Source organism: Anolis carolinensis, chromosome 1 (assembly GCF_035594765.1).
Source record: "Anolis carolinensis isolate JA03-04 chromosome 1, rAnoCar3.1.pri, whole genome shotgun sequence".
Taxonomy (NCBI): Eukaryota; Metazoa; Chordata; class Lepidosauria; order Squamata; family Dactyloidae; genus Anolis; species Anolis carolinensis.
This window is the reverse complement of record NC_085841.1, coordinates 348,647,577-348,659,781: the sequence shown is the minus strand read 5'-3', so window position 1 is coordinate 348,659,781 and position 12,205 is coordinate 348,647,577. Positions and strand designations below refer to the sequence as shown.

Here is a 12,205-nt window from a genome sequence, read left to right as displayed (position 1 = left end):
ATAAGCATTCTCTGCTCAATTTCAAGCTGTTGACTTTTCCAAAGTTACTGGGGTCAAGGCACTTGGGGTGAGACAGGTTTTCTTGAGGAAATGTGGAAAGTTATAGTAAAGGGGGATGGTATCTTGGCAGGATGGAAGAGAAGTCAAATGGAAAATGCAGAGCTGAGAAGGGGCCGTGTGAGTGTTTTTGGGTGGAATGACAACTCCCAAAATGCCAAAACCTGAACATATTCTGATAACTGTTGTCCCAAAATGCTGCTTTGAAAAACTTTGTGAAAATGAAACATTCACAGGAATTGAGTGTTAGTGTTCTGCACAAATTGGGGGTAATGTTTTTAAAATTACTATAAAGTGGGAAGGTTTACATGGCCATATATTCCGGACTAATCTATATTATATGTTTTGAACTGGATTATATGAGTCCACACTGCCATATAATTCAATTCAAAGCAGATCATCTGGATTTTATATGGCAGTGTTGAAGGGGCCTCAGAAACACTTCCTCCCAAAAGGCATGGTCTGCGGACTAGTAAAAAAACAACAAACTCCACAAAAGAATCTAGAACGGTTAGAAAATGTGCTGTTGCTTTCAAATTAAACTCTTGCAATGCCTACCTTGCAGCCTCTGGTGGCTCAGTGTGTTAAAGCGTTGAGCTGCTGAACTTGCAGACCGAAAGGTCCCAGGTTCGAATCCAGAGAGCGGAGTGAGCGCCTGCTGTTAGCTCCAGCTTCTGCCAACCTAGCAGTTTGAAAACATGCAAATGTGATTAGATCAATAGGTACTGCTCCGGAGGGTAGGTAACGGCGTTCCATGCAGTCATGCCGGCCACATGACCCTGGAGGTGTCTACGGACAACGTTGGCTCTTCGGCTTAGAAATGGAGATGAGCACCTACCCCCAGAGTCGGACACGACTGACTTAACGTCAGGGGAAACCTTTACCTTTACTTAATGCCTACCTTGCTATGCTGTTGAATAGGTCTTACTGAATTCAGCGGAGTACCTATCAAGAAAGGTAGCAAGAGTTCTTTTTAAAGGGAAAGTAGAAATCTGCCTCTAGAGTGCATCCCCTTTTTTTAACCAATTATGTGTGTTGCTTGAAATGGGTTGTGCAGATATCTGAAGTTGTCATGTATTAATGATTTTAAATTATTTTCAATTTTATTTAAAAGCCATTTATTTATTTGCATTTTAACTTTGTAGATTTACCTTCTTTCTATTCATATGGGGGAAATAAGTGAAATTAAATAAGTAAAATAAAAGATCAAATGTCTAGTGGTTAGAACAGGCGTGGGCAAACTTTGGCCCTCCCGGTGTTTTGGACTCCAACTCCCACAATTCCTAACAACCTCAGACCCCTTCCTTTCCCCCCTCAGCCGCTTTAGCTTGAGAACATACTGCAAGTCGCTTCTGGTGTGAGAGAATTGGCTGTCTACAGAAATATTGTCCAGGGGATTCCCGGATGTGTTACCATCCTGTTGGGAAGCTTCTCTCATGTGCCCGCAAGCTAGAGCTGACAGAAAGGAGCTCACCTCATCTCGCGGTCAGCAGTCCTGCCAACACAAGGGTTTAACCCATTGCACCACCGCAGCTCCCTAGTTAAGGTAGTGTCAAACTGCATTAATACTACAGTGTAAATTCACCTTTAGTCTCCAAAAGCCTAAACTACAACTTTGTTCTCTGTCCCTAAAGTGCTACAAGATCCCTTTGCATACTGATATTCCAAATTAACATGACTATGCCTTTAAATTCTATCTTCTTAAGAATTATAGTGTGTGTGTGTGTTCTTAGGATCACTGTTTGGGATTCTGACTACTACTGCCTTTGCTAAAGCTTAGTGAGCTCTCGAATTTCTTCTGGAGAGATTTACAACTCCCAAATGCTCAGTAAAGGCATCCTGCAGAGCTGAATGATTCTGGTGCTTCTTTCCACACTTGAAGAGGTCTGTTTGAATTAACACTAGTAACTGTTCAGAAGTCAGTGGTATATTAAAATACTTCAGCCCTCTGCACGCTCCCTTTGTCTAAGGATGCATTAACACTCTTGACTAAACGTAGTTTTACCCCATTTTTAAGAGCCATGCTATGGAGGCCTGTGATTTGTGGTTTGGTGAAGCACCAGCACTGTTGGCAGAGAAGGCTCATCTCCCATGGTTCCATAGGCTGGACTCATGACAGTTTAAATGGTGTCAAACTGCATTCATTCTACAGTCTAGATGCATCCTATGTCTCACTAAAATGAGTGATTTTCCTTCTGAGTAGACAAGTAAACTCAGGCTGCATGTTGGATAGGGATTGTGTGTATTTTGATTTCTTTCTTCTAGGTATATAAACTTTTGCAAACTTTTGAAGTGGGGAGAGAGGAAAAGCAGATTAGGTTGCTGTGTGTTTTCCGGGCTGTATGGCCATGTTCCAGAAGCATTCTCTCCTGACATTTCGCCCGCATCTATGGCAGGCATCCTCAGAGATTGTGAGGTATATTGGAAACTAGGCAAGGGAGGTTTATATATCTGTGGATATATAAATCAGCCAGGCCTTGAAGCTGCAAGGCTTTTCAATGCTAATTAAGGTGACTAATTGCAACATTCACACTTGCCTCCAACAGACAAGAGTTCTTTTTCCCACCCTGGACCTTCCACAGATATATAAACCCCCCTTGCCTAGTTTCCAATAGACTTCACAACCTCTGAGGATGCCTGTCATAGATGTGGGTGAAACATCAGGAGAGAATGCTTCTGGAACATGGCCATACAGCCTGGAAAACTCACAGCAACCCTGTGATTTCGGCCATGAAAGCCTTCAAAAACACATTGAAAAGCAGACTGCTCTGAAAGAAGATAAGCTCGGACATGCTGCAGCAGTTTGCTTTGCTTGTACTTGGAGAAACAAAATTTCACCCCCTCCTCTTCTCTCTTCACTATATTCAAGAGGCCCCTTTTACACAGCCATATAAAATCCAGATGATCTGCTTTGAACTGGATTATATGGCAGTGTAGACTCATATAATGTGGATTATCTGCTTTGGTAATCTGGATTAATATGGCAATGTAAAAGGGGCCAAAGTGTAAACAACTCAATGTGCAGTGATTGAAGTAAGCTGAAAACAAAGGAGGAAAGCAGGAGGAGAAACCAGGACATTTTAACAGCTACTGAACAAAATGAGACATCTCTTTTATTCAATTTCTCTTTATTAATAATGTTATAAAAAGTTCATAAAAAACCAGACTTATTTTTACAAAAAAGGAGAAAATAACAAAAAAGGTTCAACAAACCAACTCAAGCAATCACATAAATATTGACATTCTTTTTGCACTTTCCTTTCCTCCTGTGGTTGCTTTACTGCAAAGTCTAGCATCTCAAGAATATCGGACTCGATTTCCTGGCATTGGATCCACCATTTCGAAACCGGTCGTCACGCAGAAACACTAGAAATCCCAGCAAAGGGCAAACCCACAGAAGTCTGTGGAAAGAGCAAACGCTTCCCCTGGAAGTCCATTCACGCACATGTACACACACATACACACACACAACTGATTTCAGTCTTTTTTTCTTTTGAAGAAAAGAAAAAGACAAAGACTTCTTTGTAAAAATACACAAACTTGCACGTAGAAATGAATGTTAATAAGAAACCTTCGGCAAATCAACGTGATTCGAGAATTGTGTGTCAAAGAACAATAACAGTCTTGCATGAAAACTCACACAGAGGCCACTTGGAAATTGAATGGGGCTGGCGGAAGGGAGTCCAGGGAAAAAAGGGTGCAACTACACCAGGTATGGGCCAACTTGGGACCTCCAGGTGTTTTGGACTTCAACTCCCACCATTCTTAACAGCCTCAGGCCCTTTCCTGGAAAGGAAAGGGCCTGAGGCTTTTAGGAATGGTGGGAGTTGAAGTCCAAAACACCTGGAGGGCCAGAGTTTTCTAACACATCCCACCCCAAAGGCAATCTGCCTTTAACACCTGAGTCTTTGGGACTTGGATGAGGGCTGGAAAGGAGGGGAACAGAGAAAAGTCACTGAAATGGACATCACAGGTGAGTTTCCCCCCTCATTTCACCCTTAAGTACCTTTGGAAATTGGACGGGCCAAGTGGACAAGGAAGAAATCACTCTGGATTGACTATACAGGTGCGTCTCCCCTTTCTGACTTCGCAGGTGAATCTTCTTTCCCCTTCATTCCTCAAGACACCGCCTGCCTTGACACCTGGGCATTTGGGAATTGGATGGGCCAAGTGGACAAGGGAGAAATCACCCTGGATTGACTATACAGGTGAGTCTTCTCTCTCTCCCCCTCATTCCTCAAGCTAAAGCCTGTTTTTACACCTGGGCATTTGGGAATTGGATGTGCCAAGTAGACAAGGGAGAAATCACTCTGGAAGAGACTCAGGTGAGTCTCTCCCTTCTGACTTCGCAGGTGAGTCTTCTCCTCCTTCATCCCTCAAGATACAGCCTGCTTTTACACCTGGGCATTTGGGAATTGGATGGGCCAACTAGACACGGGAGAAATCACTCTGGATTTACTATACAGGTGAGTCTCTCCTTTCTGACTTCGCATGTGAGTCTTCTCTCCCCCCCCCCCCCCAATTCCTCAAGATACAGCCTGATTTTACACCTGTGGATTTGGGAATTGGATGAGACAAGTAGATAAGGGAGAAATTGCTCTGGATTTACTTCACAGGTGAGTCTTCTCCCCTCCAATTCCTCAAGATACAGCCTGTTTTTACACCTGGGCATTTGGGAATTGGGCAGAACAGGTGGGAAAGAGAGGGACAGAGGGCCCTTCCACACAGACCTATAAACCAGAACATCCAGGCAGAAAAACCCCACAATATCTGCTTAGAACTGGGTTATCTGAGTCCACACTGCCATATAACCCAGTTCAAAGCAGACAATGTGTGGAAGAGGCCAGAGATGCATTGCTCCCAGGTAAGGTCCTCCCACCAGGGACTTAGAAAAGGGGGAGAAATCACTCAGAATGGACCTCCCAGGTGAGTCTTCCCCTTCATTCTTGACGTAGTCTACTCAGGCCTTTGGAAATTGGACGAAGCAGGATGGATGTGGCAGGCAAGGCTACAGATGTTGTTAAACTAGAACTCCCATGGCAGTTAAAGTGGTGTCAAGCTACCTTCCTTATACAGTCCAGGTTTCAAATCTCTATTCAGATCCCAACTTACACTCTGCCTGCCTAAGAATAAGAGGCAACTCTCCTCTGAACCCAACTCGCTAAGAAAACCCAGAATAGAATTGCCTTCAGTTGGGAGTCGATTGGAAAACTCACAACACAACAATTTGGGCCCCCGAGATGTGTCCCTTATTATAAAGGGCGCCTCTTCTTTAAGAGCCAGAACTCTTGTCCCATGATGGTGGCAAGGAGGGGGATTTGAACTCCCAGAATCCTAGTGCAACACCAAAAACACCACAAGACACTGGATGGGAGAAAGTGGAAAGAGATGGATCTCTTAGGTAAGTCCCACCAGGTACAGTCTGCATTGACACCTGGGCATTTAGGAGGTGGATAAAGGTTGGAAATGGGGAGAAAGGGCTCCGGATGCAAATAGATATGTGAATATGTATGTATTTATGTGTGTATGTATTTCATGTGTGAAAGTCTTCTTCCCCTGTATGTATGTATGTATGTATGTATATGTGCATATGTATGTATTTATGTGTGTATGTATTTCATGTGTGAGTCTTCTTCTCCTTCATCCCCTACATACAGTCTACTCAGCCCTTTGGAAATTGGAGGGAATGGTTAGGAAGGCGCGGGAAACACAGTGGAAATTGAGTCCCTGCTTCAGATGGGCTTCGCAGGTGAGTTCCTCCCGCCACAGGTACAGTCTGCATTTCCACCTGGGCATTTAGGAAGAGGATGAAGGTTGGAAAGCGGGGAGAAACAGCTCCCCCGCCCAGGTGAGTCTCTCGGGGTCCCTCTCTCTCTACACCTGGACAACGACGGTGCTGGGTCCGGCGTTGCTGGGCCGGAGGAGCCTCTTGCGGTAGCGGTCGAGCCAGGCGCGGAGCTCGGCGATCTTGTAGCCCTCGGGCCCGCGCCCGCCCTGGTAGACGACGCGGCGGTCCTGGACGATGTAGAGGCGCTCGAAGTAGGCCCCGTAGGCGGCGGAGGAGGCGTTGTCCATGGTGTCGACGGCCAGCGGGCACCCGGGGGCGCCGGCCTGCATGAGCCGCGCGGCGCGGAGCCGGTCCTGGAGGCAGCGGTGCTTGGGGATGGCGTAGGCGGCGTCGGAGCTGACCCAGCCGTCCGAGGGGTGCGCCTCCTCGATGTACACCAGCAGCGAGTCCGCCACGTCCAGGAAGCGCGCGGCCAGGCGCCGGAAGGCCCGCAGCCGCGCCATGAAGGGCGGTCAGGTGCAGCTGCCGAAGTTGAGGATGAGCGGGCGCGGGCCGCGGGCGAAGTCCAGCAGCCTCACGGGCCTCTCCGCCGCCGCGCCCTCCAGCGGCACCACCTCCGGGTCCGGCGCCGCCGCGCCCACCGCCGCCGCCTTGAAGAAGTCCAGCTTCTGCCCGTGCCACACCGCCTTCAGCGACTCCAGCGTGAACATGCGGTTCGAGTCCGAGACGCAGAGCGGGGGGTCGTCCACGGAGGAGGAGGAGGCGGCGGCGCACGAGGAGCCGGGAGAAGGCGGAGGCGAAGAAGAAGAAGCAGCAGCAGCAGCAGGGGACGTCGTTAAAGAAGCCTCCTCCGAGTCCTCACCTCTCTCCTCCTCTTCTTCCCCTTCCTCCTCTTCCTCGCCGCTCCGAGGCGTCAGGAGCAGCTTCTTGCGGATGCAAAGGAAGTCCAGGAGCCAGAGCATGAGGGCCGTGAGGAGGAAGCGCGGCAGGAGCAGGACGCACGCCGCCGCCTGGCTCAGCGCTTGCAAGGGCTGCGAGCCCATCGGGGGAAGCAGCATCGCCGCCCGGAGGGAGAGAGAGAAAAAAATCCACGCGTGAAAAAAATGCAACACACGCGTGAAAATTCCACGTCAGGCAATAATTTTTGCGCGGGGAAATCCACGCGTGGAAGGAGTAGCAAAGGAATCAACACGTGAAAAAACCACAAGTCCACGCGTGACAATAACAATTTCCACGCAGGAAACAATTTACGCGTGGATAAAGGAAGAAAACGGAATGCACGCGTGAAAACAAATTCCACGCGTGGTGGAGGAGAAAGAAGGAGCCCACGCGTGAAAAAATCCCACGCGTGACAATAAAAATATCTCCACGCGGGGAAACTCACCCCCCACGCGGGAAGCGGCTACAGTAGAAAGAAAACTCCCGCCACTTGGAAGAGGAGAGAGCCCCACGCCGGACCCGCAGCGGCAGAGACAGTCACGCGTGGACGGTGCTCCCTCTCTTTCTCTCCCTCCTCCTCCTCTTTCTCCTCCTCGCTCTGAGCCCAGCGCTTGAGATCCCGCTTCTCCTTAAGCCCATTTTATAGCCGGGGATTTAAACGCAAAAAGGGGGGAAAAAATCGTGTGACTCCACCTCCGGCCAGAGACCCGCCCCTTTTGGGAACTTGAGCCCGGGGATTACCTATCCCGCCGCTCCGGTGACCTAAAAATACACGCGCAAAGAGTAGAGGAGGAGGAGGAGGAGGAGGACCGCCACCAGCCGGGAGGCGGAGGGAGGTGTCAAGCAAAGGGCGCGCCGTGGGGCTTCTCTGTGGGGAGAGCGAGCCCACGGAAGGTCCTCTTCGCAACCCCACGGGACGGCAGAGGAAGCGTGTCAATTCCACAAGTTAGGCTCTCAAGTAAGGGACTCTCTTGACCACCTTTCAGCTCTCCAAGCGTTGTGTTACGCGCTCCCCAGTCTACTCCCACGGAAGGCAATGCTATCGCGGGGATTCTTGCCTCCAGGGATTGGCCATCGCCTTCCTCTGAGGTGGACTGAGTTCGAGTTCTAGTAGGAGTTGTAACAGGACTCTCTCTGTAGTAGGGCAAAGCGACCACCAATCTGCCAGCCTTCAAAAAAGACAAGAGTTCTTTCTCCCACCCTGGACTTTCCACAGATATATAAACCTCCCTTGCTTAGTTTCCCCCCCCCAATATACCTCACAACTTCTGAGGATGCCTGCCACAGGTGTAGCCGAAACGTCAGGAGAGAATGCTCCCGGAACATAGCCCGGAAAACTCACCAAAACCCTGTGATTCCATAAAAGCCACAACACAAAAAGATGCACCCTTTTTGACTCATCTACATTGCAGAATGAATGCAGTTCTGACTCCTCTTTCCCTGCTATGGAATCGTGGAGGAAGCCGGAGTTTGACACGCGAACACGACTCCCACGCTTCCAATATTGAGTCAATCGTGATGCCGAACTCCATTCCATAGCCGCGCTCTTCCTCTCTCCGCAGATCCCGAGGCTGCCCTTTCTCCTCCGGGAAGAGCAGGGTTAATGCTTCCTCCGTGACCTCCGTGGGGAAACCTGCGAAATCGCCCGGAGAGAGTTACACGCACGTTGTGATGATTGGGTTCGGTTGCGGTCGGAGTGGCCACGAGGGGTCGCTGTTGGCCGGTGGCTGGAGGCGAGAGGCGCACCAGCAGTTGCTGCTTAGCTTTTTCTCCAGCCTTTCTACATTGTTTGTAGAATAGGCATGGGCAAACTTGAGCCCTCCAAGTGTTTTGGACTTCAACTCCCACCATTCCTGACAGCCTCAGGCCCCTTCCTTTTCCCCCTCAGCCGCTTAAGCGGCTGAGGGGGAAAAGGAAGGGTCCTGAGGCTGTTAGGAATGGTGGGAGTTGAAGTCCAAAACACTTGGAGGGAGAGGCCAAATAAAGGGAATAAACTTGCCAAGGGTGGTTTATATATTGGTGGGAGAAAGAACTCTTGTCTGTTGGAGGCAAGTGTGAATGCTGCAGTTGGCCAACAGCTTCAAAGCCTGGCTGCTTCCTGCCTGGGGAGGGGGGAATCCTTTGTTGGGAGGTGTCTGGAATTGGTTCACGTCTGGAATTCCCCTGTTTTTTTCTCCAGAATGTTGTTCTTTATTTAGTGTCCTGATTTTAGAGTTTTTTTTAAAAAATGCAGTAGAGTCCCACTTATCCAAGCTAAATGGGCCGGCAGAAGCTTGGACAAGCAAATATTTTATTTATTATTTATTTCCATCATTTCTATCCCGCCCTTCTCACCCAAAGGGACTCAGGGCGGCTTACAAAACTGGCAGAATTCGATGCCAATACACAATAATACAAAAGAATAAAACATAAGCAGTTAAATACAGATTTAAAACAATACAAAATACTTGAGCCATTCATCCACAAAACCTTGTACATAAACCTTAGTCCAGACAGAGTCGAAGCCAACAAAACTTATTCTTTGAACTCTTGCTCGCATAGCCAGGTCTTCACTTTCTTACTAAAACTCAAAAGGGATAGAGCCTGCCGGATGTCACTAGGGAGGGAGTTCCACAGCAAAGGAGCCACCACTGAAAGGGTTATTATCTTGGATAATAAGGAGGGATTAAGGAAAAGCCTATTAAACATCAAATTAGGTTATGATTTTACAAATTAAGCACCAAAACATCATGTTATACAACAAATTTGACAGAAAAAGCAGTTCAATACGCAATAATGTTATGTTGTAATACTGTATTTATGAATTTAGCACCATAATAATAATAATAATAATAATAATAATAATAATAATAATAATAATAATAAAAACTCGGGACTCAGGGCGGATCACAGGGGGCAAGGCCCAACTAGCACAATTTACAAAAACAACAGCATAAATACATTGAACAATATTCAAAAAATAATAAAACATAGTAAGACAATAAAACAGTACTACAACAGTAAATCAATCAAAAATATCACGATATATTGAAAACATTGACTACAAAACTGGCTTGGATAATCCAGAAACTTAGATAAGCGAGGCTTGGATAATTGAGTACTCTACTGTACTGGTAGCCAGATTTTGTTCATAGCCAAGCACTTGATGAACCCACTTGGGCATAGCAAATTATTTGAGAACACAGATATGCTTGACCACTCTAACAACCACCATGTCAGACTACACAGAGAAGCCTTTTAAATCCACAAGCAGGTGGACAATTTCAACAGAAAGGAGGAAACCATGAAAATGAACAAAAATCTGGCTACCAGTATTTAAAAAAAATTGCTAAAACCAGGACAATAAATAAAGAACAACATTCAGAGTAATTGCAGACATGAAACAACCAGAGCCAGCTAACACCTCCCAACAAAATATTCCCCTAGGCAGGAAGCAGCCAGGCTTTGAAGCTGCAGGGCTATTCAATGCTAATCAAGGTGATTAATTGAAACATTCACACTTGCCTCCAACAGACAAGAGTTCTTTCTCCCACCCCGGACCTTCCACAGATATATAAACCCCACTTGCCTAGTCTCCAACAGACCTCAACAACTTCTGAGGATGTCTGCCATAGATGTGGGCGAAGTGTCAGGAGATAATGCTTCTGGAAGATGGCCATACAGCTCAGAAGACTCACAGCAACCCATAATAGAATTGTCTTCAGTTGGAATAGATTTGAAAACTCATAACAACAATTTGAGGTCTGAGATGTGTCCTTCATTATAAAGGATGTGCCTTATCTGAGAGCCAGAACTCATCGCTCATAGAGTTGAACTTGGTAAAAATTGCTTAGTTTCCATGGTCGCAGGGAGGGAGGATTTGAACTCCCAGAATCCTAGTCCAGCACCAGAAACACTACAATACATTGGCTCGCTCTCCAAGGTGCTGAACCTCTTTTGGGGAATAGGTACAGTTACTTTCATGTTTAGACTAAAACCCACAGTGTCATTGCCTCACTGAGATGGAAGCTATTCACCACCTCTGTGGACACCAACTCCTTGGGGAAGAGAAACCACTTGAACTAAAACTCCTAGAATTTTTCAGCCAGTGGTGGGCGAAGAATTCAGGGAGTTCTAGTTGAAACAAGTAACTTTTTCAACTTGTTAGATTTGGCGCGGGCAAACTTTGGCCCTCCAGCTGTTTTGGACTTCAACTCCCGCAATTCCTAACAGCCTGTGTTAGGTGGGCATTTCATATAAATGTATAGTAGTATTAATAATAATAACAATAATAAAAGTTTATTTCTAGACTGCCCTCTCTCTCTGAAGGGACTTAGGGTGGTTTACAGACACAGAACAAAAAAGGCAAGCATTCAGTGCCTCAAATGAGTACAAACACATCAAAATAATGCAAGATCATGCACAGTAACAACAGTAAACTTACAACAAAGAATTAAGCATTGAAATTAAAATAATAAAAAACAATCCAATAAGACATAGTAAACTAAATCATGAATAAAACATTACAACACATACCCTAAAAGCAATTAAGATACAATTACATTAAAATGGCTAACACCAGTGTTCATTTAAGGTTTATCATAGCAGCCATAAAATACAAGTGGGTTAGCAAAGGAGGGCAACTTGAGGCCCTTCAAATGGCCTTGGACTGCATTTCTCAATATCTTTGCTTTGAATGTGACTTTCCTGCTTCTTGGCAGGGGGTTGGATTAGATGGCCATGAGGTCTCTTCCAACTCTGTGATTCTATGATTTGCTGACTAAAGCTCATAGTAATTGAAGTTGCAACAAACACCTGCAAGGCAACATGTCCCTAAATAAAAGGCTACTAAGTAAGACTATCAGTCAATTTAGCCTTCTGCTTCCTATATTTAATAGGTGGCAGCTTTGTGGATCTAGTAGCAGCTTTGTGGGGCCGGGTTGTGCTACAGGCTCGTGAGCAGCCTGCTGCAATAAATCACTCTGACCATGAGGTCATGAGTTCGAGGCCAGCCTGTGGCGGGGTGAGCACTCGTCAATTAAAAAATAAAAAATAGCCCCTGCCCGTTGCTGACCTAGCAACCCGAAAGATAGTTGCATCTATCAAGTAGGAAATAAGGTACCACTTATAAAGTAGGGAGGCAAATTTAACTAATTTATGACATTGGAATGAGGAAGTGCTGTCACAGTGGATGATGAAGCAGCTGCTCCCCCCTGTGGCCAGAATCGAACATCCCCTCAGGAGAAGGTTAAATTGCCTCTGTGTCTGTCTCTGTCTCGGTTCTATGTGTATTTGGGCATTAAATGTTTGCTCTATATGTATATAATGTGATCCGCCCTGAGTCCCCGTCGGGGTGAGAAGGGCGAAATATAAATACTGTAAATAAATAAATAAATAAATAAATAAATAAATAAATCTAATCCCTGGAAGTATCCGGTATTG

The 12,205-nt window shown here is 46.4% G+C and overlaps 1 protein-coding gene and 1 long non-coding RNA gene across 4 annotated transcripts in view; both read right to left on the bottom strand.

Moving 5' to 3' along the window:
- LOC134295561 (uncharacterized) overlaps positions 1-12,205 on the bottom strand; it is a 147,978-nt gene that overhangs the window by 15,178 nt on the left and 120,595 nt on the right. For all 3 annotated transcript variants that reach the window (XR_010002190.1, XR_010002188.1, XR_010002189.1), the window contains exon 3: positions 616-739. This is a non-coding gene — a long non-coding RNA (uncharacterized LOC134295561). The remainder of the gene's footprint in view (positions 1-615; positions 740-12,205) is intronic.
- Positions 3,169-8,439, bottom strand: dio3 (iodothyronine deiodinase 3). Its single transcript, XM_008115767.2, has one exon. It carries the CDS (start codon positions 6,901-6,903, stop codon positions 5,932-5,934), a length of 972 nt encoding a protein of 323 aa, XP_008113974.2. The 5' UTR covers positions 6,904-8,439; the 3' UTR covers positions 3,169-5,931.